The sequence below is a fragment of the Eptesicus fuscus genome, chromosome 15, assembly GCF_027574615.1.
Source record: "Eptesicus fuscus isolate TK198812 chromosome 15, DD_ASM_mEF_20220401, whole genome shotgun sequence".
Classification (NCBI taxonomy): domain Eukaryota; kingdom Metazoa; phylum Chordata; class Mammalia; order Chiroptera; family Vespertilionidae; genus Eptesicus; species Eptesicus fuscus.
In genome coordinates, this window is record NC_072487.1 from 65,671,369 (window position 1) to 65,698,415 (window position 27,047).

Consider the following 27,047-nt stretch of genomic DNA (forward strand, 5'->3'; position numbering starts at 1 on the left):
TTCTTCCATAGGACTCTTTCTCTCTCTCTCTCTCTCTCTCTCTCTCTCTCTCTCTCTCTCTCTCTCACACACACACACACACACACACACTCATGAAATCATTCTATTATGAATCTGACCCTCCCATCAAAGTCTAAATTCCTCCATGGTAGGGACCATCTCTATCGCTAGCATAATATATAGGACCTGCTATATAAACAGTGCTCAGAATATATTTGTTACATTTATTTATGAATGAATGCATGAATAATTAAATGAATGAATTGCCCAGGATATTGCGAGCTCTGCTTTTCCTGAACTCTTACATGTCTCCCTCCATACTAGATTCAGTTCAACCTAATGACCATATCTTAAGGGCCTGCTGTGAGGGAGAGAAGCAGCGCCAACAATCTCCTTCCTCAGTAGCTAGGCAAAATAAATGGAGTGCACATGATTCTTTTCAGAATCATCTTGCAGTGAGAGGTAGAAAGAAAGGGACAGAGACTGTAGAATTTTCAGAAATAACACTGGTTTGAGCTGCTGCTCCTTCTCAGGCATGTGCTTATATCCAGTAGCTAATTTGTCCCTCCCATCAACTAAGAGGTAGGGATTACCGTATTCTCCCCATTATACAGATGATGAAACTGAGGCTCAAAGAGGTAAAATCTCTTTCCTAAGGTTCCCTGGCTCTTGGTTCTTAGTCACCTGGGCTCCTCAGGCTGCTTTATTTCTCTGGGGGAGCTGGGAGTCAGCACAACCCATTCTAGATGTGGGTAGACTAGTAATCTGTCCCTGCCCGACTGTGGTAGTAGAGGAAGAGGGCAGGGCATGAGCAGGTCTCCGGTTCATAAGCTCCCTCCTCTCCCACACCCCTGTCACCTCGTGTGGCCCTGTGACTCCAGGGTGGACCGCTGAGTGACCATGGCCAGTGCATCCTTGGGATGAGACCCCAATAGAATCGGCCTCATTAGAATCAGTCACTGCTTATGACTAAGGTCCTTCTCGCCCCATTAGCAGGGCCTGGGAGGCACCGATGGGAGTCCTGTTTCCGCCTCTGCATGGCTCTGTCTATGAGGACTGTGGAATAAAAGAGCAACACCTCATGCCAAATGGGGTTGCCAACCTTCACCCGGCCGCTGACATCCAAGCACTGGTTTTTTTTTTTATGAGCCACGGAGTTCCCTGTCCTCTTCGTTGCCAGAGGAAAAGTGGAGCTCCTCTGAGAAGTGAGCTGAAATGCCAGTGAAAGACTCAACCAGAAAACAAAAGGAATGGGGAGCATCAGCAGAGCACATCTGCTGGTGATAAGACCTTGGACTAGTTAATCCAGTCTCTGAGCTGCTTCGGGACTTCTAATCTGCCAAATGGGAGTAAAAACACCTCTGCCGTGGAGCTTTTATTTGCACTTAATAGGAAAATATGTAGAAAGCACGTTGCCTAAAAACCAAGGGTGCTGAAATAAAATAATAATGATAGCTACAATTTACTGGATAATTCTCACGTGCCGGGTACAGAGCTCATATTTTTACGTCGATGTCTCATGTACACCTCAACACAGATCCATTTTCCTGATTTGAAAATTGAGGCTCCCAGGACTTAAAACTATGTTGTAGGTGGCAGAGCAAGAATTTGAAGCCAGGTCCACTCAATGCCAGTGCTCTTAAACTGTACACCATATTGTTTATCAACCTGGAGCATATAAATCATAACCATGCTTTTTATTAGAGCATGTGGTTATGTAGTCCTTTCTCTGTGGTTATAGGTTCTGCTAGTTACTTTAGAAAGGCTGTGATTTTTCTAAAATTACTTTGTAACTTGTGTATGTGGGTAGGTATACCCTTTCCATAGCTGTTCTCACACTGTCTAAATTACCCAGGCCAGAAAAGATCACATGCCTTTAGGACAGTGACTGAGGCCTTGCAACATTCTGCTGATGGGATTTTCGAAAATGCTGCCTCTAACTTGGGGAAATCTGGAATCATCTGGTGACTCAAGACTTACACGTGCACAAAATGGTGGAAATTCAGATGGAAGGCTGATGTTGAGAGAAGGGGTATCAGATCACTTACTCTTTAAATTATATATTTATATATATATATATATTTATATATATATATTTGATTGATGTAAGAGAGTAAGGGATAGGGAATGAGACAAAAGAACCATTGATTGGCTGCCTCCTGCATGCCTCCTACTAATAATCAGGCCTGCAAACTGGGCATGTGATTGTAATTAAGATCACTGAGAGAAGAAACCATATCCCTGACCAGAAATCTAACCATGACCTCCTGGTTTGTAGGTTGCCACTCAACCACTGAGCCACGCCGGCCAGGCAGAGCACTTAACCTCCTGGTGCACGGTCATATGGGGCTATACCTGTCAGTGAACTCTCGGCCGAGTGTGCACGTGGGATCCTGTGGGATGGATGGTCAGTGTGGTGAAATGCTCTCCTTTAACAACCAGGTCCCATTCAGTTCCTTGTTGAGCTCACTGTGCAGAAGCCAGGCATCAGGATGTGAAAACGGAAATAAATCACTTGGGAAAGTTCATTCATTGACTCTGACAGATATGGTACCAGTTTATTTTTTACGATGACTAAGTCAATCCTTATTCCTACTCCCCCACATCATCTCAGTGAGAATTAAACTGTCCTTTGGCACTGCAAACAGAACAGTTTGGATGTGCCTGTATTCTGTTCCAGATAGATTTACCTCGTCTTATGTGCACAGTTGTACATATTGGCTACTAAATTGTAATTAAGATTCCTGAGAGAAGAAACTCATATCCCTTTTTATTTATCATCTGCTTCTCCTTACTTCAGTGTTTCACTCTTAGTAGGTACTCAACACATATGTACTGATTTAAATTTATTCAGACTGTCAAAGCAGTTTTGTTTTGAATCTTAGTTTTTATTGTGGTAAAAGATACATAACATAAAGTTTATGTAACCATTTTAAAATGCACACTTCAGTGGCATTAAGTATATTCACACTGTTGTGCAACTGTCATCACTATTTAATTCCACCCCAAATGTGAAATTCTGATCCATTCAGCAGTCATTCCCCATTCCCTCTCCATTTAGCCCCTGGCAAGTATTAATCTGTTTTCTGTCTCTGTAGATTTTCTTATTCTGCATATTTCATGTCAATGAAATAATACAATATGTGGTTTTTGTATATCTGGCTTGCTAAGTATTTTCAAGGTTTCTCCATGTGGCAGAATGTCTCAGTACTTCATTTTTCCATGGCTAACTTACATTTCATTGTTATGGTTGTACTACATTTTGTGTTCAGAGTCATAGGTTGATGGACAGTTAGGTTGCCTCCACTTTTTAACAATCATCCATAATGCTGCTGTGGGCATTTGCATACATATTTTTGCTTGAATAATGCTCTACAATTCTTTGGGGTATATACCTTAAGAGTGGAATTGCTGAATAATATGATGATTAAATTTTTTAAAAAGGTTTGCTACAAAACTAAGTGTACTTGGTGGTCGATGACAGGATTGCGTTGTTCACTTCCTCTTGGAGGATTGCCAGGGCATTGCTGTGTGACTGACAGTGCTGTCCTGTGGGAGATGTACACTTCTCACCTAGTTGACATTGGACTTGGCCATGTGATTTGCTTTGGCCAATGGGCTGTGAGAGGACAAAACACATGCCTCATCTTAGGAGACACTTTAGGAGACATTGCCTTGGCTTTTGCTATTTTCCTTCTGTCAGATGAATGGCACATACCTGACAGGCTGTCCTTCAGCCCCGATCCACAATGAAGAAGACTTCTGGGGAAGAATCAAAGCCCTGCCAACATGAAACGAGCAATAAGTAAACCGTTGTGGTTAGAAGTCACTGAAACTTTGAGGTTATTTATTACCACACGGTAACTTAACGAAACTCAATAATGCTGAAGCACTGGATTAAATGACATAAACCACATTTACTTACATACTTACTGCAGGCCTTCTCAGTGCTTTAACTGTGCTAATGTGCATTATGAGTCTCAAGAGGTGGATTAAATACACAGAGTGTCCTGAGGGTATTTGATTCTGGGTACATTTTCAGATTTATGATTCTGTGGCATACAGCTTGGCAAATGCTGGACCACTTGGGTTCAGTCCTATCTCCTTGCCTCTTGAGGTCAGAAATCATGTCTTATTCATTTTCCATATCTCCAGCATCTAGGACAACACCTGACTTAATAAAGTGATGAGGGAAAGGACTTTCCGAGTAGTTGCTAAATTGAGCAGATTTATTTTTGCACATCAACTGTGACCTAGCACTGGAAATAATGCAAAGAAATATTAAAACACACACACACACACACACACACACACACAGCAGTCATAGTCCTCAAGAATCATAATTTATAGCTATAGATCCAGAACGAAATACCTGCTGAAATTAGTGGCCAGGTCCTTTCGTATCATCTGAGCACCTGACTCTTTCTCCACTGAGTTGAAGTTAAAATAGCGACAGGTTGCAAGCTGTGCTGTTGGGAAAGATGGCGCAGGTCCTGCTCATGAGGGATGGCTCCAGAGAGGTGGGCATGCTAGGCACAGAGCAGAGAAGCACAACCCTCTCTGAAGCACATTCCGTCTAGACTAACCTTCATTCAAACACATTGACTGGTGCCCATTTATGTGCCAGGCGATGGAAATGGGAGATGAACGAGGCATTGCCTTTTCCATTCAAGGAGCTCACAGATGGGGAGGAACACGGACAGAAACACACATAATACGATGTGATCGATGTTCTATTAAAATCTGAGATATGTGCAAGTTGCTTTTAGGTGCCAACAGGGGGATGCCAGAGATTGCCAGAGGCCTCCAGAGAAAGCAACAGAAAGCAGGTGAGGCCAAGAAATGACATCAGTTGAACAATTGTCATGTCCTAAAACTATAACGTGTCATATAATTGATTTTGTTTTCCAATTCATGAGGTATAATTTACATCCAGAAACATTTACCCTTTGGAGGTAAACGGGTGCTATGATTTGACAAACACATCCAATCATGAAGTCAAGGTACCATCATAATCAAAATGTGAAATTGTTCATTTAATGTTTATACCAGCCCTACAAGGGAAGCATTAATGAGGAAACTGAGAATCAGAGAGGTTAAGCCTCAGCCTTAATGTCCCAAGGTCATGCAGTTAATGACAGCTGGGCCAAACTTGGAGCAGGCGAGAACTTGGCACTCGGGGGGCAAAGGCATGGGGAGCTGCAGGTGTAGCAAGGAAAGGCCATAGGTTAGGGAAGAACTGGGAGACGTCTGCTGATGAGGCAGCACGGAGGCTTATAGATATCAAATTTGTTTGTTTTTAAATCATGAATTCTATGAAGAAGCATTAATTTAAATGGAATCAACTTCTTCTTAAAGCTAAAGGGTGGCTTCATGTTGACATTTTATGAAATTTAATTTTAAAAGTCTATTCATCTGTTTATCCTTGGTGATTTCCATAGTGTAGAGCATATTCTTTTTTTTTTTTAGTTACAATTGTCATTTAGACGTCTCCCTGCCCCCAACACCTTTTGTCAGGATCAATCTCCATTGTTTTTTTTTTTATTCGTTTATTTGTGTATCTCCCTCACTGAAAGGTAAGGTCCATGAGAGCCAGGACTTTGTTTCTACTTCCTTGTCTTTTCTCCTGGGCCTGGAAGAGTGTCTGACACGTGAAGATCACTCATTGATCTTCGCTTAATACATGAGTGAATGGCAGCACAGAGGAGACTCTTAGAAAATCAAGGTTGAAAGAATCTGAATGAGCAGTTCGTCCAGGGGGCTGGCAGAGTTTTTCAGGAAAGAGCCAGATGGTCTTAGGATTTGTAGGCCACCCTTGGTCTCTGTTGCAAGTACTCAACTCTTTCATTGCACTGTGGGCGCAGCTATAGGCAATAGTTCAATCTGAGTGGCTGTGCTCCAATGCAGTCAATTTATAAAAATAGATGGTGGGTTAATTTCACTCCTGGGTCATAGTTTTCCAGCTTCTGTATCTGTCAGTGTAGGCCAGGTTATGCTGTGCTAACAAACAATCCCTGAATCTCAGTGGTTGGTAAGAGGAAATGCTCCTTTCTTATGTGGTCACAGTCATTGGTGACTCTGCTTGTCTGGTGGCCTCCATATGGACAATGGCTATTCTTGTGGGGATGGGCAAAGACAACCTGATGAACCTGCATGTTGGTTCTTTTTAAAAAATATATATTTTTTATTGATTTCAGAGAGGAAGGGAGAGTGAGAGTGAGATAGAAACATCAAGGATGAGAGAAAATCATTGATTGGCTGTCTTGCGTACTCCCCACACTGGGGATCAAATATGCAACCTGGGCATATACCCTGACCTGGAATCACATGTTGGTTCTGATAACTTCCTTTTGGAAGTTGCATACATCACTTCCATCCCATTTCATTGGCCCAAACATGTCATGTGAACACACCTGAGTTCAGAAGGTGGGGGTGGGTAATGTTTTCAAAAGGAGGATACTTCAAGGAGGGGCACTGAGTATGAATTAATGATAATCCAATCTACCACATGCCAGTTGGAACTTGGGTTCTTTAGAGCATTCTTACTGTGTCATTGTTCGATTCTGTTTGCACACTTTCAATGATGAGAAAGGAGCCCTCTACCTACTAAAGCGACCTGTTTCATCAAACCTCAGAACTTCTGATAGTTAAAAAGATATTAGTGCTATCCTGCTGAATTTCACTTACCTGCATCTTTCATCCAGTGGTTCCAAGTCTACTCCATGATTCCATAGAATAGGTGATGATATGTGGGAACACAAAAGGTTACTCTCTCCAGAAGGGGGCACCAGAACCCACCCATTCTTCCCCCAGGTAGCTGTCTTTATTTCCCAGAGAGCAAATGACCCATCACGGAGACAGGGCTGAACTTCTGAATGAGATCATAGCCTTTTTGCCCTTTCTGCACAGTTTCACCCGGTGAATTATTGTCTTATTTTCATTCCACTCCAATGAGCTGTCAGCAATGGATACCGTAATTCATAGCAATAGAAACACAAACAGATGGGTAATTGACCTGCATGCTTTCATTACGCTCGAGTTCAGAATGGCTGTTGGAGCCATAAAGTCCTCTATCTGCCAGTCTGAAATCCCTGGGCTTTCACAAGGAAGGGGATCAGAATGACTTTGTGCAAAAGGTGCAGTCCTTGTTATTCTTCCCACCTCGTGCTTTTCAGAGATAGACAGAATTTGACAAGCAGAACTTAGCAGATACAAGATAACAGCTGGAACTTGTATAGGGCTCACAAGTATCTACAGGGTGCCATATTCTGATGCAAGAACAGGATAGAAAAATATTTATATTCAACCAAAATAGAACCTAACTTGTATTTTATCTCTTCCTCTTAGCACTGTATGAGATCATGCATTTATATTTAATAAAATAGGTCAGAAAAGAGTGAATCCATCAAAAACAGTACTATGTTCAGCAATTAAGGTAAAGATTAAAATAAAACAAAGATGAGGGGGGTAAAACACAGGAAGATATATGATCTTTGCCTTGAACAAGGCTTAGATTGATCCAAGGTATTCACATACTAATCTTTGCTTATGGTAACCCCTCTGCATGGAACATAGTGGCTGCCCTTTATCTATTCAAGGCCATGCTCATAGACTCTACCCACATCCTACACACATCACAAAGTCTTCCATAATTACTGTCTCCAGGTGTATTCTCTTTCATCTTCATAATAGATCACTGACAGTCAATATTTGAAATATATTTATTAAATATGGTCTGATGCTATGGACCAGACATGGTGCTATGTTTTATGTTTTAATTATCAATTACATTTTTTATCTATTATTTTTGGATTTTGTACTTTAGTTTTGAATCTCCAAGTAGCCCCACTATGTCCTTAGAGGATAGGAAGCATCTCCTCCAACAATTCCCTGTGTACTACTGTTGAAGGAGGGAGGAAGAGTCTAAGAATTCCTTATCAACAAAAGAGTAGGATCTGGGTCAGAGAGGAAGGTAGGACTACAATCTCAGGTCTTAGGGGCACTTTTAGCTTTTGTTGATTGGGTCTTCTTTTCCAGACCTTAATTAAATGCTCCCCAGCCTCACTGAATACAGTCTCCTAAATCAGGGGCTTGCTTTAGACAATAATAGTATTGACAACATTATGGAAGGTCTCCAGGAATCCAAGGTAGGGTTTCCCTGATCAGGTCTTAGGGGCACTTTTAGCTTTTGTTGATTGGGTCTTCTTTTCCAGACCTTAATTAAATGCTCCCCAGCCTCACTGAATACAGTCTCCTAAATCAGGGGCTTGCTTTAGACAATAATAGTATTGACAACATTATGGAAGGTCTCCAGGAATCCAAGGTAGGGTTTCCCTGAAAGTTCTTTTTACTTTAGTGGCCCCCCAAACCCAATGGTCAAAACTCAACAGCACAGTGAGCCCTTCTCTTTTTCCCCCTCCTGAATCTCAGATATATTGCCTGTCTGTAAGGAACAAGGATTCTTGACTTTTGTTGCTGTAAGAAGTGCTGTTCCCCTAATGAGTGACAGATCTCTGCTCTGTGTCATTCTTCCCTTTAGAGTTGTGATCTTCTCTGAGGCATCAGAACTCTTCTCTTCTCTAGGGAACTTGGAAACAAGCAAGCAAACAAAAAAAAAATGATGAACCTTAATCAGAGAGGAAGGTAATTACTAAATTGGGTCTTAATTGGAAGTTCTACCACCTGAGACCTTTGTCCATGGTGTTTTCATTTTCTAGATGACTCTACACGTGGATCCTTCACCCCCTAATTTCTGTTAATCCATTAGGTCTCTGGCTAAATGTCTCTTCTTCTAGGAGAGCCTCTTTGAGTACCCCTACTCCATCCTGAGTTACGTGTTCTTCCTCTTGTTTCCCAAGCAACCTAGCACTTCTGGTACAGCACTGGTCTCACTGCATCCAAGCAGCTTGGTTACACACCTGTCTCCTTCCTATACTGTGAGATCTGCAAACACAAGGATTTGCCTGTCTTATTCACCCTGGTAATCATGGCAGGGTACCTGGCACATAGTAGGGCTTAAGCAATATGTATGGAAATAAGGGAAGGGAAAAGAAGAAGAATAAAAGAAGAAGAAATGGAAGGAAGGAAGGAAGGAAGGAAGGAAGGAAGGAAGGAAGGAAGGAAGGAAGGAAGGAAAGGAGGGAGAGAAGGAGGGAGGGAGGGAGGGAGGGAGGAGAAGAAGGGAGGGAAGGAGGGAGAGAAGGAGGGAGGGAGGAAGGAAGGAAGGGAGGAAGGAAGGAAGGAAGGAAGGAAGGAAGGAAGGAAGGAAGGGAAGAAGGAAGGGAGGGAGGAAGGAAGGAAGGAAAAATGAAATGAGGCAGTGAAGGAGAGAGCTTTCTTGTGTTTTCCTCTTCTTATAGGGGCACTAATCCTATCATGGAGACCTCACCCTCATGACCTAATCACCTCTCAAATTCCTCACCCCCTAATACTATCATATGGGGGGTGAGGGTTTCAACATAGGAATACTGGGGGAATGCAAACATTCAGCCCATGATAGCCAGGTTCTTGTTTAAGTGGTGTTTATGCCTTTCTCCCCTCATTTACTCTCATAACTGCCCTGGAAGTAATTATTTAGATTTTTACGACACAGGCAAGAAACCTTAGAGACGCTACAACATTCCAGAGGCCACTCTGCACCAGAGCTACCATGGGAACACCAGGCCAGGATTTTGTCTTCATTTTCACCTTTTCCCACTGGAGATGTGGAAGGGCCCTCCCGTGTTTCAGAACTCAGTAGGAATTCCTGGATTTGAGTCCCAAGTCTGTTACTTTAGCTGTGGAGCTTTTGAATTCTAGCATCTTCTAAATTAGATGAGGCAACATGTTTTACCATTGGGATAAAAAAGAGGATTGTTGTTGGTGGTTTTTTCCATTTAACACAGTGGTTCTCAACCTTTCTAATGCCGTGACCCTTTAATACAGTTCCTCATTTTGTGGTGACCCACAACCATAAAATTATTTTCGTTGCTACTTCATAACTGTAATTTTGCTACTGTGATGAATCGTAATGTAAATATCTGTGTTTTCCGATGGTCTTAAGCAACCCTGCTAGAGGTTCTCAACCTGTCGAGACCCACAGGTTGAGAACCGCTGCTGTAGAGCCTGTAATACGTGAGGAACTGTATTAAAGGGTCGCGGCATTAGAAAGGTTGAGAACCACTGATTTAACAAATGAGTTCATGGAGCTCACACTGGGCTTGGCCATGATTTACACTTAGGTCTGTAGTGGACGGGCAAGGCCTGCCCCCTAAAGCCCACTTGCTAATGGGGGGGAGATGCGAAAATAAACATGAGAACAAACGAGTAAGATAATTTCAGTAAGTCATGAATGCTATGAAGAAAACAGAAGAGGCATTTTAACTTGGGTGGTCTGGGAAGGTCAGAATGCCTGCAAAACAAGATCCAGGAAAGAATATTCTAGGCTTAGGGATGGGCAAGTGCACAGACTGTAGGAATGACATGACTGGCACATGGAGGGATTGCAAAAGGGCAGGATGCCTGGTGTGTTCTGAATAAAGAAGAGGCTACTAAAAGATCAGAGGAAGGAGGGAGGCAAGGAGATAGAGCGATTGTACCATGTGCCAGAGAGAAGGAGAAATCCTAGACTGTATGGAAAATGCACAAAATATTGCGAGATGTACGTGTTGGACGTGAGGTGGGAGGAAGGTCTGAGGAAAATGGGGCAAAAAGCAGGAAGAGAGAAGATGACGTGGTTGTTCCCACATCTACATTGCCCACTCTCTCTGGGGAACACTGAAACATTCCATTTTAAAGTCTAACAAGATTTTTTTTTCAAAGTATAATGAGATTGGAGGGGGGGGGGAGGATATTCCATATGTTCAGTGTGGGCGAAATGGTGTTCAAATGAAACTTTCAACTATTGCTTTCCTGGGTTTTGTGAAGCAAAATTTATATGCTTAGCAATAATGGTGGCCTTTCTCTCCCTCTCCCATTTCCTCAGTTTTCCTTTCCGTGTGTGTGTGTGTGTGTGTGTGTGTGTGTGTGTGTGTGTGTGTGTGGCTTTGGGAACTGTGGGGACAGAATATTCCAACCCAGCCAGCAGCTGTATATCTTTCACACAGTCGTTCTAGAGGCCAAATCCCCCTCCAAGTTATTTACGACGCCCATTGAAGCCCACAGGACTCAGGCGCCCGTCTAGGAGGTCAGCAATGGGCCTCTTTGTTGGACACAGGTCATTGGGAGAGACTCTGGCGGTGACTGCTGTGTGAACCTCCGCTGCTGGAGAAATGGTTATGTAACTTTAAACAGTAATGACATTTTGCAGAAAAGTGCTTTTTAATTGCTATGTCTTCATTATTCTCTTTCAAATTTGCCCAGGAGGTTCTGCCTCAGAGACAGCTCACGTGTCCTGAGTTTCCATTTTTAAAGAGCAGCCAGTTTTGTGTTTCAGCTGCTCCCCGAAACCCCCACTCCCAAACTTTATCTGCGTTCAGTGCATTAAGTGGGGTAGGTAATATTGCCTTTTGTATCCTTGCCAAACGGAGAAATGATTTGACGCAGTTTTCTAAAAATGCTCTCCCCAAATTCCTTTTGGGCTAGGACCAAGAATAGAATATTTTATCCCCTACAAAAGGGAAAAAGAAAATGATGAGCAAGCTAGAAAAATAGGACTGTGAGTATAGTCTATAGAGTTCCTTTAAGCAACAGAAAGTTAACCCCAATCCATAGACTCAGAAGCCTATAGGGGATTGGGATCAGCTAAAAATAAATTTTGCTTTGAAAGTGAAAATTGCAAGACAGATAAAATGGCTCAAGAATGCATACTCTGAAAGAATTGTAGACGTGGCTTAGAAGGGACTTTTCTGCTTGGTTTGATTTGTTTTGCCCACCTTTTGGTGTTCATATTGTATCCCTGTACAGTAAGTTCTCCAGAGCAATCACTCAAATTCACATGGACCCCTTGCTCATTGGTGTGGACCTCACCTAGGCTTGCTGAAGCCCAGTGCCCAAGCTGCACCGCCCTATATGCTAGCATGCCTTCCAGACATACTCATGTAGAATCCACCTTCCTGAATAGCCTCCCACCATTGCCGGCTCAACAGGCATAGACTTCTAAACCCTACTTCTTGTGAAATCTCCCCAAATATCTAAAGACTGTCTTTTGAGCATTATCTATTTCATTTTTTAAATTTATCTTTATTGTTGAAAGTATTATAGATGGCCTCTTTTTTTCCCTATTGACCCCTCCCCGCCCTCCACACACACCCTCCAGGCCTTAAACACACTAATATCTGTGTCCATGGGCTATGCATATCCTATATAATAAAAGGGTAATATGCAAATAGACTGAACAGCAGAACAACCGAACAACCAATCGAAGTGTAATATGCTAATGATATGCTAAGGCTGCTCAACCGCTCGCTATGATGTTCACTGACCACCAGGGGGCAGAGAGTCAACTGGCCAACCAGTTGCTATGACATGCACTGACCACCAGGGGCCAGACGCTCCGACTGGTAGGTTAGCTTGCTGCTGGGGTCCAGCCAATGGGGACTGAGCAAGAAGGGCCGGAAATGCCCTGGAGCCCTCCCGCGGTCCCTCCCTGGCCTGATCATGCACTGGTGGAGTCCCTCAGCCTGGCCTGTGCCTCTCGCAATCTGGGACCCCTCAGGGAATGTCGGAGAGCTGGTTTCAGCCCGATCCTGCAGGCCACTCCCCTTGGGAGGGCGCCAGATGCAGGGCTCATGGCTGGTGAGCATTCCTGCTACAGTGTGAACCTCTCCCGATCGGGACTGATTGGGCACAAGCCCGCAGCAGGCACAGTGGGGCTGGGATGAGCAGGAGCAGCAGGTAGGAGCTGTAGGCAGCGTTGGACTGTCGTTTCGGCCGATCCCTGCCGGCCACCCAGAGGGATCCCACCTGCACATGAATTTGTGCACCGGGCCTCTAGTTTGCATATAAGTTCTCAGGTTAATCTCTCCCCACCAACCCCCCCCCCCCCCCCACCGTTCCTCTGAGATTCATCAGTCTGTTCCATGTCTCTGTGTCTCTGGATCTATTTCGTTCATCAGTTTATTTTCTTCATTAGATTCCACAGCACTGTCTATTTCTGATTAAATACGGCAGCTATTCATTTATTCTGTAGGTTCTGCTGAAACATTAAAAGACTTTAATCAGAGGAGGAACATCATCACCATCATCATCAAAAATAGGAGCCATTAACATTTACTGTTTGCGTGCTATGTGCCAGGAACTGGTCTAGACATTTTGCAGGAATTCTTTCACTTAGTCCTCCTGACAACCTTCTGATGTAGGTACTCAAAATATTACCATTTTATAGAGGAGAGAGCAGAGTCTTCGAGAGATGGAATAACTTGCTTGAGATGACTCAGGCAGGAAGAAGAGGAGGCTGACTCCAGCGGTGCCCAGCTTTTACCGACCTTATTATGGTTTCCCACCATATGGCATGCTCCAGGCACTAGCTTCCTTCCCACAATGCCCCTCTCAGATAGTCTTTTTGAGAAGTCATCTGAAGACAAGTCAAAATGATGGAGCTTCGTTTTTTAAAAATAATTTGAAGGTGAGAGAGGGGAAGATAAAAATCTAGAAACACGACTGGGAAGTAGAGAGTGAGAGAAATGCTGAGCTTATTCAATACATCCCTGACGAGCAGGGTAGAGGGTGTACCTGAAGCATGAGTGATAAAACTTTAATCCGAATGACAGGTCTCTTTTACACGGTGGGTAGTAAAACCATTAGGCTCATGTGCATTGGTGGCTAAAACCGTTAGCAGCTCCAAATGAGGTGGAGAGGAAGGCTCCAGGTGAAAGTACGTTAATGAACGAATTTAGCCCCAAGTTTTCCTTCTGTCTGGGCAGTAATAGCCTGCTATGCTGACATTTCAAGGGTAAAGGAGTAGTGCTCATGCCCAGATCAACCCCTCTCCACCATTGGCTCTGAGGAATAAGACTGATTAGCAAGTATAGAGAAAAAATCATGAGCTGTAGTAAAAAATGCTGTTCCTATAACCAACTATGGGTCAGTCATGTTCACTCGGTGGGCCCTGACTTCTTCATTTTTAGAACAAAAAAGAGAAAATTAATTCTCTCTGATATCATTCTCCTCTGATATATATATATCTATATATATATATATATAGATAGATAGATAGATAGATATAGATATAGATATAGATATAGATATAGATATAGATATAGATATATAGATATATTCTTTAAAGAATAGTTTATTGATTTGTAGAGAGGAAATGAGAGGGAGAGAAAAACATTGATATGAGAGCACAACATCGATCTCGGATGGGCTGCCTCCTGCACGCCGCCCCCCGACCGGGGATTGAGCCCACAACTGAGCATGTGTCCTGATCTGGAATCCAACTGGCAACCTCCTGGTGCATGCCCAACCAACTGAGCCACACTGGCCAGGGGTAATACTAGTATTTTATTTTTTATGATACAGTGGTCTTATGAAATTATCTCTCTCTTAAAATACCAGTCTTAATTCACCAAAGTATCCCCTTTATCCGCAGAATGAAGTTCAAATTTCTTAGCATATAATTAAGCTCTCTGCACTCTGGCATCTGCTCTTCTCTGAAACCTGTTCTCCTACTGCAGGCACCCCCCTCCCCCCCCCCCAGCCAAACTCGTTTCATTCACATTCTGTCTTTGTTCTTACTGTTCCTCTCCTTAGAATGTGCTTCCTGTTCTCTGTACATGATCTCTGATTCACTTTTCAACCCGCCCAGTACCATCTCCTCTACAAAGGTTTCCCTGCTCTCCGGGCAGGGTTATTTGCAGTCCTCGGCTGCCCGATGCCTCCCCCAGCCCTCCCTGTTTCAGGTCTATAAAGCTGTGTTAGGATGATGTGTGTCTATGTCTTTCCCTGCTGATTATACTGTAAACTCCCCAGAGACTGGGATCGTGTCTTCTTTATCTCCCTAGACCTAGTGCCTAGCTCAGGACCTGTGCTTCATAAATAGGGCTCATAAATTTTCGAAGAAAGGAAAAGGCAAGAAATGAAGGAAATAAGAAAAAAATAACAACACGCAACAGTAATCTTCTGCTTTCAATAAGGGTTTTCTCCTCCCCAAATGGAAAAGGTTTATACCAGATCTCAGTCCTAATAGAATAGAATAGAGTCTGCATTTCAGAGCTGGCCAAGGTCATGATCTGAGAAGTTTAAGTAGAAGCAATGCAGCCAGGGGCCTTGCCGATTATGCCCTGTCTGGATCGAGGCAGGCTCCGAGATATTTTGGTTAAGACACACCGGGAGAAAGCTAGCAGCTTCAGCTTCCTCCCGTCACCTTTCGAAGCTGTTAATGAAACACCTTTTCTAACCTTTCCGTTTCCCCGTCTTGCTCCTCTCAAACAGGCCTGCAGATCATCTTCCCTCCGTACCTGCAAGAGAAGTTTGTCCAGTCTGCCCTGAGCTACATCATGTGCAATGGTGAGGGCGAGTATGTGTGCCAGAACAGCCAGTGCCGATGCCAGTGTGCCGAGGAGTTCCCGCAGTGCAACTGCCCCATCACCGACATCCAGATCATGGAGTACACGCTGGCCAACATGGCCAAGTCCTGGGCCGAGGCTTACAAGGACTTGGAGAATTCAGGTAGAGAGCTGGCTTAGTTCTGCTGCATGAATGGCCCTGAGCCAAGCCTAGAAAAGACAGGTGTCTAACTGGGGTGAGGGCTGCCAGGAGGGAACACTCACTGAGCCCCCCCCCCACCCACCCACTTTGGAGAGTCCAGGGTGGGTCTCGTAGCTGTCACAGGGTAGGCCCTCAATAAATCTCCACTGGATGGGATAATGAACAGTGCAGTCAGGTTTGTGGGCCTGTGATGGATGTCTCTGTTGTACCCGGAAGACAGAGAGAGAGATGCCACATAGCACATAGGATGCCTGCCTCTGCAGAATGGAGAGTTCAAGGTATTTGTACGAATTCCTTGAGTCTGTGAGTCTATCTAAATCAAGAAACACACATACATGTGCATATATGTCTATGTCTATGTACATCTATATGTAGATATTGATGTAGATATCCAAATAACTCACCAACTGTCAAAGCTGGAAGTCACTGCTCAGGTAACGTAGCTATTACCTGCTTCCCATGGTTTCGAGGAAGAAAGTCAGTCACCTAAGGCCACAACGTGGCTGAGGTGCTAAGTTGGATCTCGGTCCTCATGCAGCTTCTGGTTAATGGGAAAGCCAGGCATTAATCATATCACCGTGCCAGGCATTGACATTTTAATCACATCTGTGTGGAGAATGAGAAGCTATAGAGCTGGAGGTTGGCATGGTCAGGAGTCAGGGAGGCCACTGGGGGAGAGCAGGATCCACATGTCTGACTGGGGCCGGAAGTCAGAGGGTGGGCACCCAACCAATGGGAGGCCACCCCAGGCACCTAGGGGATGTGCCTGTGATGTGGGCTAGGACCATGGCACAGGGAGTAACAGCGGGAAATGTGCAGAGATGCTGAGCTGTTTGCAAGGGGGAATTAGCAGGACTTGAGAAAGGAAGGGCGAGAGGAGATCCCCAGAACTCCTTTTGGGCATATTCGTCAGGCACTTTGATGGATGTGGGTGCCATTCGCCGAGCTAGAACACCCTGCAAGCTTTGGAAAGAAAACTGTGGATTCCGTTTTGGACATGAAAGCTTGGGAATCCTCGAGACTTCCACGAAGAGATGCCAAATAATGGCCTATAATTTGTGCTCAGATATCTGTTAAGTAAATGGACATATAGAGAGAGCATTACTGTTTTTAAAACAACTTTATATTCCTTAAATCTATTACGAGAACTGCATTAAAGTAAGTAATGGTGTTCCTATATTGTAGAGCAGGGAGGGTGCCAAGACCCAGTGTCTTCCCCAGGGTTACATAGCAAATGGCAGAGTCAGTAATGGAATCCCCGGTTCCAAACCCAGTGCTCACAGCAGCTCTTGTACCTTATTAATTCCACTCCCTCCTCCAGTCCTCTGTTCCCTCATCTAATAAATGAGAGGACATGTTTATGTGTTTAATTTTTGAATTTATTTAAATATGTAGCCAAGAAACCCTTTGATCAAACAGAATCATACCTCGGAGCCACTGTGTACCGCAGATAGAAGCTGAGCTCCGTGGAGCTGTGTTTGGAAACCACTGGTTACCATGAACTCTGAGTCCCCAGCCGGCCCTGAGCGCTCATGACGCATCAGTGACTCTGCTCTTAGGAGGTCACGCAGCTCCGGGGAGCTGTGGGTGCCTTAGGAACCTGCGCCCATTAGTCCATTTAAAGTCCTGGGAATGCATTAAAGGGAGGGGTTCAGGATGGAAACGGATTGTGATGACTATTTGGCCTCAAACAAAAGAAGCAATTGATTAAATGCTTTTGCAAAGAGATTCTCCCCGTTGCTAAACAGCAGAGGGGAACGGCAGCCATGTGCACGAGCAGGAAGGGTCTTTAGTGTAGAATCGTTATACCCAAGGAAAAGCAACTACTTTGAGTAGGCGGGTGGGTGAGGGAACAAGAGAGCTGAGATGCTGCAGTGAGCTGGATGGGCCATGGGAGTCATTGGTGCTTCCCCCCATAGGAGCACATATTCACTCTAGGTACCACGTGCTTAGCCATTTGAAAGGGTTTTCCCCATTGAGACAGATCCACCCACCCATCCACGCACATGCGGCTTGTGTATGTGTCTTTTCCTCCTCATTTTGAGCTTGTAGCCGTAATGAGCCAGCACCAGGTAATTCCAAGGATTCTCAACCAGCCAAAGGTAAAAGCCATTGATGCCTTGATGGCCCTGGAGTGTTGGTGGTCAAACAGGACCGACTTCACACACAGAGATGGGATCTGCCTGTCCTCGCTGGGAGGGAACCTTCCACTTTTAGTCAAGAAAGTAAATCATCTTAACTTTTAAATTACTTTTTTCTTATCTGACCCAAATTCGGGTTCATTGAAAGCACTGTTATCTCCCTCAAGGTCAGCAGAGCCGTCTATAGGATGAGCTGTGTCTATAGGACGAGCTGCGTCTATAGGATGAGCTGTGTCTATAGGATGAGCTGTGTCTATAGGACGAGCTGCGTCTATAGGATGAGCTGTGTCTATAGGATGAGCTGTGTCTATAGGACGAGCTGCGTCTGTAGGATGAGCTGCATCTATAGGATGAGCTGCATCTATAGGATGAGCTGCATCTATAGGATGAGTTGTATCTATAGGATGAGCTGTAGCTATAGGATGAGCTGCATCTATAGGATGAGCTGTGTCTATAGGATAAGCTGTGTGTCTTCCATGGGAGGAGCACTGGGCTGGGGAGAGCAGCAGAGGGGAGCCCGTGCCCTGCCTGCAGCCTGTGCACCGAATACATCAATCCGTGCAGCCCTGTTTTATCCTTTCCATGTCCCGCAGCCATGCGCGGAGCACTTTCTGGATTTGGGAACTATTTAGGCAGATACAGTTCCATGTCACCCTCTCAACATTTGAATTAGATGCCGTTATACCTGCTTGACAGATGGAGACACTGAAGCGTTGCGAGAATAAGGTCACACAGCTGTGGGTGGGCGAGATGCAGTTTGCAGGCACGCACGTCTAGCTGTCCGGAACGAGGAGCCCGAGTTCTGGAGTCAGAGATGGGTTTCCTGTACGCGTGTTTTTAGCACCTTTTATTTCATTGTTTCTCCCACAATCCTCCTTTTGCATAGAGAGTGTTATATGTTCTTAGAGCATCAGATTTGGAGACAGTCTAGAGCTCTAAATCTGTTATTACTGGCTGTGTGACATTGACAAGTTAATGAACTTCTCTGTGCCCCAGTTTCTTATGAAAGGGCGCACTGAAAGTACCCACCTCACAGGTTTGCTATAAAATCACTTATGTGTGTTAGGTGTTTAAGACTGAGCCTGATGCTTAAAGAGAGCTATGTAAGCATTTTTTAAAAGAAAATGAATGCCTATTATACCTGAAATTTTCTTGTAGGTTTTGTAACATAAAGTGAAAATATTAGGCTTAGGATATATATATATATATATATATATATATATATGTATGTATAATATAATCACTTTACCTTTTTACCTGCAAAAAATTTAACCTCTTAATTCTTTATTTTTTCCAATAGTTGAAAGGGGGCATCGCCGCAGCGGGCCAGTAGGAATTAGATGGGAGAACAGCAGCTCTGGTTTTAGTCCCGCCTGTGGCACTCACGGGCTGTTCTACCCCCAGAAAGTCCTTCCCTCACTTTGCACTGCAGTGTCCCTGTATGCAGAGCAAGAGAGCTGACCCAGATAATTTCCGAGTCTGTGTCAAGGTGTAGCGCTTGCTGACACTGGGAAACCTGGCATCACGCAGGCACAGACCTTCCCCCGGGAGGCTCTGGAGTTGGTTCCCATCTCTTAAGCTGGAGTTCCCCCAATGGGACTTGACATAAGATGGCATGCGGACACAACTTCCCTTTAGACTAGGTCCCACGGTGGGGAGGCGGATCCTTTCAGTTCTCCGTCACACCTGAAGATCACATCGGAGAGAAGGTGGTGCAAATGTGCTTTTAACACCTATCGACCGTTTGCTACTTCTCTGTATTTCAGAGTGAGAGCAGGTACAGGGGTTTGGTCATGCAGCAGGGAACAGTATCTGGCTAGGATTTATTTATTTTTTAAAATATATTTTATTGATTTTTTTACAGAGTGGAAGAGAGAGGGATAGAGAGTTAGAAACATCGATGGGAGAGAAACATTGATCAGCTGCCTCTTGCACACCCCCTACTGGGGATGTACCCGCAACCAAGGTACATGCCCTTGACCGGAATCAAACCTGGGACCCTTCAGTCTGCAGGCCGACGCTCTATCCACTGAGCCAAAACGGTTAGGGCTGGCTAGGATTTATTAACATTGCTTCCGTCATACTTATTTTTACAGCTCCCATCCTATTGGAGGCACGTGGTTTTCTATGTAGAATTGGACAAAAATTGGGTGTAATGGATTCTGAGTAAATACAAACGCACGTGATATGCGGGTATTGCTATCCAGTTGGCACTCAGATGACACAAGTTTGTCGTCAGCAGGATGCAGGGTCCCTCCTGGAGCAGCAAAGCCAAAGAGCCTTCCTGTTGACACGCGGCCTCTGCACCCCTCCCGAGAGCCGAGCAGGCCAGCGCCCTGTTCCCCAGGCCTCCGGCCAGTCAGTGTTACTTGCAGGCCGGCTTTCTTGGTGAGCGACCTCAGCTGGGGCTTGCAGGCTCAGCCTTCTCTCCTGGCCTTTGTCTCCCGCCAGATGAGTTTAAATCGTTTATGAAGCGTCTGCCCAGCAACCACTTCCTGACCATCGGGAGCATCCATCAGCACTGGGGCAACGACTGGGACCTGCAGAACCGCTACAAGCTCCTGCAGAGCTCCATGGAGGCCCAGCGGCAGAAGATCCAGCGCACCGCCCGCAAGCTCTTTGGCCTCAGCGTCCGCTGCCGCCACAATCCCAACCACCAGCTGCCTAGAGAGAGGTGAGTGCTGCCTCCGCCTGCCGCCTCCGCCGGCCCGGACCCGGTGTGAGCCGGCCTTGGCTTGCTTCAGGGGCAAATGCAATGCAGGTGATGCCTTTGGAGGTGGCAAGCGAGGCCTTGTGGGGTCCAGATCATCCCTGGCTTCTCCCCTACGGTTCCGGCTGCCCTGAAACAATGGGTTTCTCACTGTGGCCTGAATATGCCCTGAACTTTCAACCTCTATGTCTGTCTGATCCATATTAGCTTGCTAGGGCTGTTGTAGCCAAGTACCACAGACGGCGTGGTCTAACAACATTGATTGCTCACAGGTGCGGGGGCTAGGAGTCTGGGATGGGGGTGTGGGCAGGGTTGCTTTCTCCTGAGCCCTCTCTTCTGCTTGTACATGGCCATCTCTCCCTGTGTGTTCACATGACCGCCCCTCTGTGTGTGTCTGTGTCCTAACCGCTTCTTCTTTTAAGGACACCAGTCCTGTTGGGTCAGGGCTCACCTCAGTGGCCTCCTTTAAATTTCATTCCATCTTGAAAGACCCCGTCTCTAAATAGAGTCGTATTCTGAGGTACTTGGGGTGAGGACTTGAGCATGTGTATTGTGGGGGATGTCATTCGGCATAAACACCATCTGGCTTTTGGTAAGATCTTTGGGTGAAGAACTGTGCACCTCAGGACCGACCAGGCCGGATCCAAACTGGTGGGAAAGGGTAACAGTTCCCAGGCTGAGAATAGACTGGCTTCAGTTTCGCTGCTTGTCACCTTAGAGAATGAAGTGGAGGGTCCAGAGGCCCTCAGACACCGGGTAGACATTTGCTAAAAGTGAGAAGAATGTGCAGGCACAGGGCACAGGGCACCCAGGGCGTGGCAGGTCTAGGGAGGGCCTGGGCAGCCCCAGGGCAGTAGCTAACAGGCAGTGGGAGGGAGGCAGGAGGGGCAGGCCCTGGTGATGGAAAGGGCACTGGCAATCACCTGGGGCTGACCTGAGAGACGCCCACACCTGAGAATGCTTTGCTCTTCCTGTGCAAGCCGTCAGGGGTGGACAGCCAGAGATGTCCCCCGCTCCAGGACCTTCCAAGAACACCTCGCAGTGTTGCCTTCTCTGCTCCTGAGATGAGAAAGCACGTGGCAATCATAGCATTCCTCCTTCACTCATCTGACTCCGGGCAGGTCACTCCATTACATCCAATAGCATCTCTCCTCCCCCTCCCCCACTCACCCAGAGAGGAGGGACTTCCACCTGGGCAGGTCACTCCATTACATCCAATAGCATCCCCCCTCCACTCATGGGAGAGGAGGGATTTCCACCTGGGCAGGTCACTCCATTACATCCAATAGCATCCTCCCTCCACTCACCCAGAGAGGAGGGACTTCCACCTGGGCAGGTCACTCCATTACATCCAATAGCATCCCCCCTCCACTCACCCAGAGAGGAGGGACTTCCACCTGGGCAGGTCACTCCATTACATCCAATAGCATCCCGCCCCCACTGGCCCAGAGAGGAGGGACTCCCACCTGCAGGTCACTTGGCTGCCTTCACTTAAGGGCTGTTGAGTGCTAGTCCTGAGAGGTGAGAGGCACAGAAACGCAGCCTGTGCTGGTCCCTGGAGGCTGACCCTGCTCGCTGCTGTGGACTGCTTCCTGCCATCCGAGCTGAAGGCTTCAAAGGGTGCTTCTCACGCCAGCAGGTAGGACAGCTCCCTGCCCGGAGCAGTGTCAGACAGGGGTGCTAACCCTGGGCATTCGGGCCACCTGCACCGAGGGAGTGGGATTTGTAAGTGAACTGATTGCTGAGCTGCACTGTGTCGGGCTCCGTGGGAGATGAGGCCACCAAGCGGATGCTGCCACTACCACGTGTGCCCCAGGGATTTCTGCTGGGGTCCCAGAGGGGTGGCGTTGTGGAGGCTGGGATGAGCGGTAGCCTCACAGGGACTGGGTCAGTTCCCGACTCCCTCATTTCTCAGCCAGGAGGCTTGGTGTGCCTCGCCTCACCTCATTTGCAGTGGGGCATAATAACGCTTGCCTTCAGGTTAAGTGTGAGGATTAAGATTTTAAAATGTAGAAAGCCTAGTACAGTGCCTGACTCAGTTAAAAGAAAATGGAAGCGATGCCAAGAGGGTGGGGGTTGGAGAGAGAGGGAAAGAAAGAGCGAGAGAGTTGTTACTTCGTATTCTAAATGCCAGGCACTGTTTTACGCATCTTATCTGAATTAACTAATTTCCTCCTCACTGCAACCTTGAACTAGGTAGTCTTACTATCTTAGCATTCTTATTTTATAGATAAGGGAACTGAGGCACAGAGAGTTAAATAATGTGCCTAAGATCCACAAATAGTAATTATTGTTCCTTGAAAGAGGTGTTTACCTTTAAACTTTAGTGAGAAGTCAAATGCAGATAATTAGAACTGTTTCAAGGTGTGCTGGGACCTGTGTATTGGGCTGGAAGACAAAGCAGGTGTTCTGCTTATCGGTTGATGCTAAGCAGTTCTCCCTAAGACTTAGTGGCTCAAAACAATGCTTTGTTATCATCTTGCATGGTCCTGTAGGTGGACTGGACACAAGTCAGGGTTGGGGGGGAGTCTGTCAAGTTGGTTGGTGCTGGAGTCATCTGGGGGCTTGACTGAACTTGACATCCAAGGGGGCTCACTCCCAGAGCGGGCAGATGATCTGGCTGTTACCTGGGAGCTCAGGTGGGCCTGCCAATGAGTACCTACACCTGCTCTGTCTATGCGGCCTGGAGTTCTCACAGCATGGCAGCATCCTGAGACTAAAAGGGAGCTGTAAGACTCCTTACAACTTGGCGTTGGAAGTCAGAGAGCATCACTTCTTCCATGTTCTGTTGGCCAAAAGCCAAGCCCAGGATCCAGGGTGTGAATACTGGGAGGTGTGGGTCACCGGGGGCCGAGGGAGTCTTCTTTGGAGTTATGTACCGCAGGATAAATTGAGTGTAACTGGAGCTAGAGATGACTATCCTATATGTAGGACAAATAAGATTAATGTTGGTAATGATAACAAACACAAAGCAATAACAATTGCTATTGAGTAGCTAGTATAACAGGCAACAGGTCTGGCAAATTGTAAAGATTCGGGACCAAGACATCCTGGGTTCAAATCCCAGCATTGCCACCTGCTTATATTGGAGCCTTGGTGAATTTACTACCATCTTTGCGCCTTAATTTTCTTATCTGTAAAATGGGACTAATAATAGTGTCATCCTCATAAGGGTGTTTTGGAGGTTAAATGCTGTAACCCACATGAAGTGCTTACAAGATTGTCTGGCAGGTGGAAAACAATACACGTTAACTACTTTTCTTATTGCCATTTTTTTAATCAGGCATTGATATTTTGCATATAAATTGTTTAGCCCACTTTAATGCTCATTAATTCTGAGTGTTGATGATGTTGGCATAGTTTTTCATCCAGTCCTCGAACTATCTCGGTGAAGTTGATGCTATTGGATTTGTTTCATAGATGAGGGAACTGATGAGTTGGAGATGGAATTAACTTGCCCAAGGTCACAGGGCAGGGGAGTGGCAGGATTGGAATTGTCTTGCTGACTCCATTGGCGGGCGTGGTGGGCCAGAGCCCTGTGCAGGCTGTACTCGGTGTGCAGAAGCAAGCAGAGGCAGCTGTGCTTGGTTGGGTTCCCTGGTTTGATTGTATTTTGATGCCAAAGGCAGGGTTAGTTCATCAAGGTCATGGGAGGGGGAGCAGGATTAGAGTTTTATAGTCTCCAGTGTGGTGTGCTGAGATTCCATTGCTAAGCCCTGAACCAGATCTGAAGACCAGGCAGACACATCAGGCACATCCCCCGTCGTTAGAGAGAAGAGGCTGGGGTTAGTGCAGGACAACGCAGCCAGCGTCTCCTGCGAGCTTACCCTGTGTTGGGCTCTGCAAGCACTAAGATAAGTCGGATCATCTACCCCAGGGCTCAGTGCTTATTGGGATGTGGGCAGCAAGACTCTAGCCCATACCTGCCAATCGGGTGTCCAACACCCAACCAAATGTTTATTGGGTGCCCATCATGTACAAGGATTTTGGGGGGTCCCCAGGGTTACCGTGATGGATTTCTTTTAGCCTTTGCAGGAGCTGGCCCTAGTGTCAGACAGTGGCACCGTGGTTGGACAGGTCAGGGGGAGGCAGGGACCCAGAAGGGAGGTTTCTGAGGATGGTTTGCTACCAGGAGACCCTTACATTGTCTAGTTAAAAAGCGGGAAAGATTGGGAAGTAGACTTTGACTTTTATTGACACTGAGACTTTCTGAACCTTGGTTTTCTCATCTGTAAAATGTGCATAATAATTTTTTTCTGCTGCCTTGGAGGGTCTGTGTCTGTGTCACCTGGGATGGTGTGTTGGGAAGTACTCTGTAAACTCTGAGTGCTCTGGGAAAAGGGGTTATGCAAGCAGGGTGAGCTGGAAACCAGATTCATCAGGAAGAGACTGAGGCCGACTTTAGGTCCAAGGCCACATTGAAGAGTTGACACTTCTACAGCACTTACCATGGGCCAGGGCCTGCTCTAAGCTCTCACCTCATTCATCAGGTAGCTCTGGCACAGCCCATCTATGAATGGGAAGTGAAGGAACAGATGTTCGGTGACTTACTGAAAGTTGTGCAGCAAGTAAGAGGCAGCTTCCTTTCCAGACACCTCTGTGCTGTTCTACCTGTCCGAGGCAAGATGATCCAAGTGATGGGTGACCTGCCCAGAATAAACACTGTCTTATGGTGGAAATCACCTCTCATTGCAAAGCGGGGAGGAAGGGGGGAGAAAGGAAAGAGGGAGAGAGAGGAAAAAAGGAAGTTGGAGAGGGAAGGAAAAAGCCCCAGTCAGCATGGGCGATGCAGAATTAGCTGACTTCTGTGCATTCCTTAAATATCTACTGACCACCTGGTCTCCCAGGCCTGCCAAGAGGCATTTACAGACAAGCAACAGGGCCTTTGTCCTCCAAACCTCAGTTTCGAGGCTCAGGGCATGCTGGAGAGGACACTGGTGTGAACCAGGGGTCTGAGTTCAGGTCCCGGCTCTGCCCTGCGTGGGCCGGACTAAATCCTCAGGGGCCTGGGGCAGGTGCTCCCGGGAACCCTGGCCACAATAACCGGGCCCTGTGCCCTGCAGGGGCGGGGTGCAGCTTGAGTAGGGAACAATCGCCCCTCACCTTTAGTGCCACCTTTTATCCATTTTCTTTATGGAATTGTGAATTAAAACTCATTTGGGAAATTAAGGTGACACTTTATTATTTTCTTTAAAACAATTTGGAAACAACAGGGCTCATTTTCTCCGAGGTCCTTCCCAGCTCTAGGAGAAATGCCACAGAGAATGAGAGAGCAACAGCTCAACTCCAAAATATTGGTACAAGGTCAGTAATTGGATCTGTGAGCAGTATCGCTTTCAGATGATGCTAATTAGTCCATTTTAATGAGAAGCGGAGAGTTCAAACTAAGATCTTTCTTCCTCCAAAACACAATGAATGGCCTTTTAACTAAGTCTCCAGATCTAATCACTTTCCAATCTATGTTCCAGGAGGCAGTCAGAATCATGATTTACGAATCAAATTCTATCTTGTCACCAGCTTAAACCTTTGGGTGACTGATCACCGCGCTTAGGAGAAAGCGCAAAAACTTAAGATGACCTACAGGGCTGCCGGGATCTGGCCCTGCCTACCTCTTATGCCTACTTTCACGCCTTTTGTTGGCTATCTCAGCTGCACCCCCACTAATCGCCTTTCTGTTTTTTAAAAATTAAATGTATTGGGGTGACATTGGTTAATGAGATGGAATAAGTTTCAAGTGCACGGATTTGTAATACATCACCGTATACTCCTTTCAGTTCCCCAGGTGTTCACGCCTCCCGCCCCTTCCACAGGCTCCGCACAGGCTGTTCCCTCCACCTGGAACCAGCCTTCCTTGTTCCTTCCCGCAGTAGCTTCCATGTGTCCTTCAGAGCTCAGTGCATTAGGCTGTGATCCTGGTACTGAAAGGCTGTGTTGGGACCGGTTTGATATGCTTTCCTAGCACTCTGACTCCCAAATGAAGCCCACATCTCAGTTTACCATTCCTTTTCTATCTACTTAATAATGTCTGTGTCTCCTGTGAGACCATCTGCTCTGGGCATGTACCTGCACCCATGTTCTCCACCGAACATCCCCACCACTCCTAGCACCTTCATTGGCTTGCAGGAGCTGCTCAAAATCTTTGTCCAATGGATGGATGCGTCATTCATTTTCTGCTTGGAATGGGGTCCCAGAGACATGTTGACATAATCTTTTAAAATAATGCCCCATGGTCATGTAAAGAATCTATAGATTTTCCACCTGTATAGTATGCTTCTCCCATCTTCCTCATTCACAAAGGAAGAAACTAAGGCTAAAGGGCATTAAGGGACTAGCTCCGGGTCACTTGGGGGATTTGTGAATGGACCATGACTAAAGGTCTGTGATGGTCCAGGCAGCAGGGTAGAATGGAAACTGTAAGAGGAGATGGTCTTCAATTGACCTGGATACAAATCCTGAAAGTAATTCTTGCTAACTCTGTTACTTTGGGAAATATACCCTCTTGGGGAGGGGGGGGGGGGGGGGGAGAGAGAGAAAGAAAGAGAGCAAAAATAGATACGTCTCAGAATCTA

General features: G+C 46.0%; 1 protein-coding gene across 1 annotated transcript in view; it reads left to right on the plus strand.

Moving 5' to 3' along the window:
• The window catches only part of BRINP1 (BMP/retinoic acid inducible neural specific 1), a 108,545-nt gene that overhangs the window by 65,733 nt on the left and 15,765 nt on the right, over positions 1–27,047 (plus strand). Inside the window, exons 5-6 of the mRNA XM_054727246.1 lie at positions 15,352–15,588; positions 20,220–20,442. Coding sequence (XP_054583221.1) covers positions 15,352–15,588; positions 20,220–20,442 — 460 coding nt within the window. The remainder of the gene's footprint in view (positions 1–15,351; positions 15,589–20,219; positions 20,443–27,047) is intronic.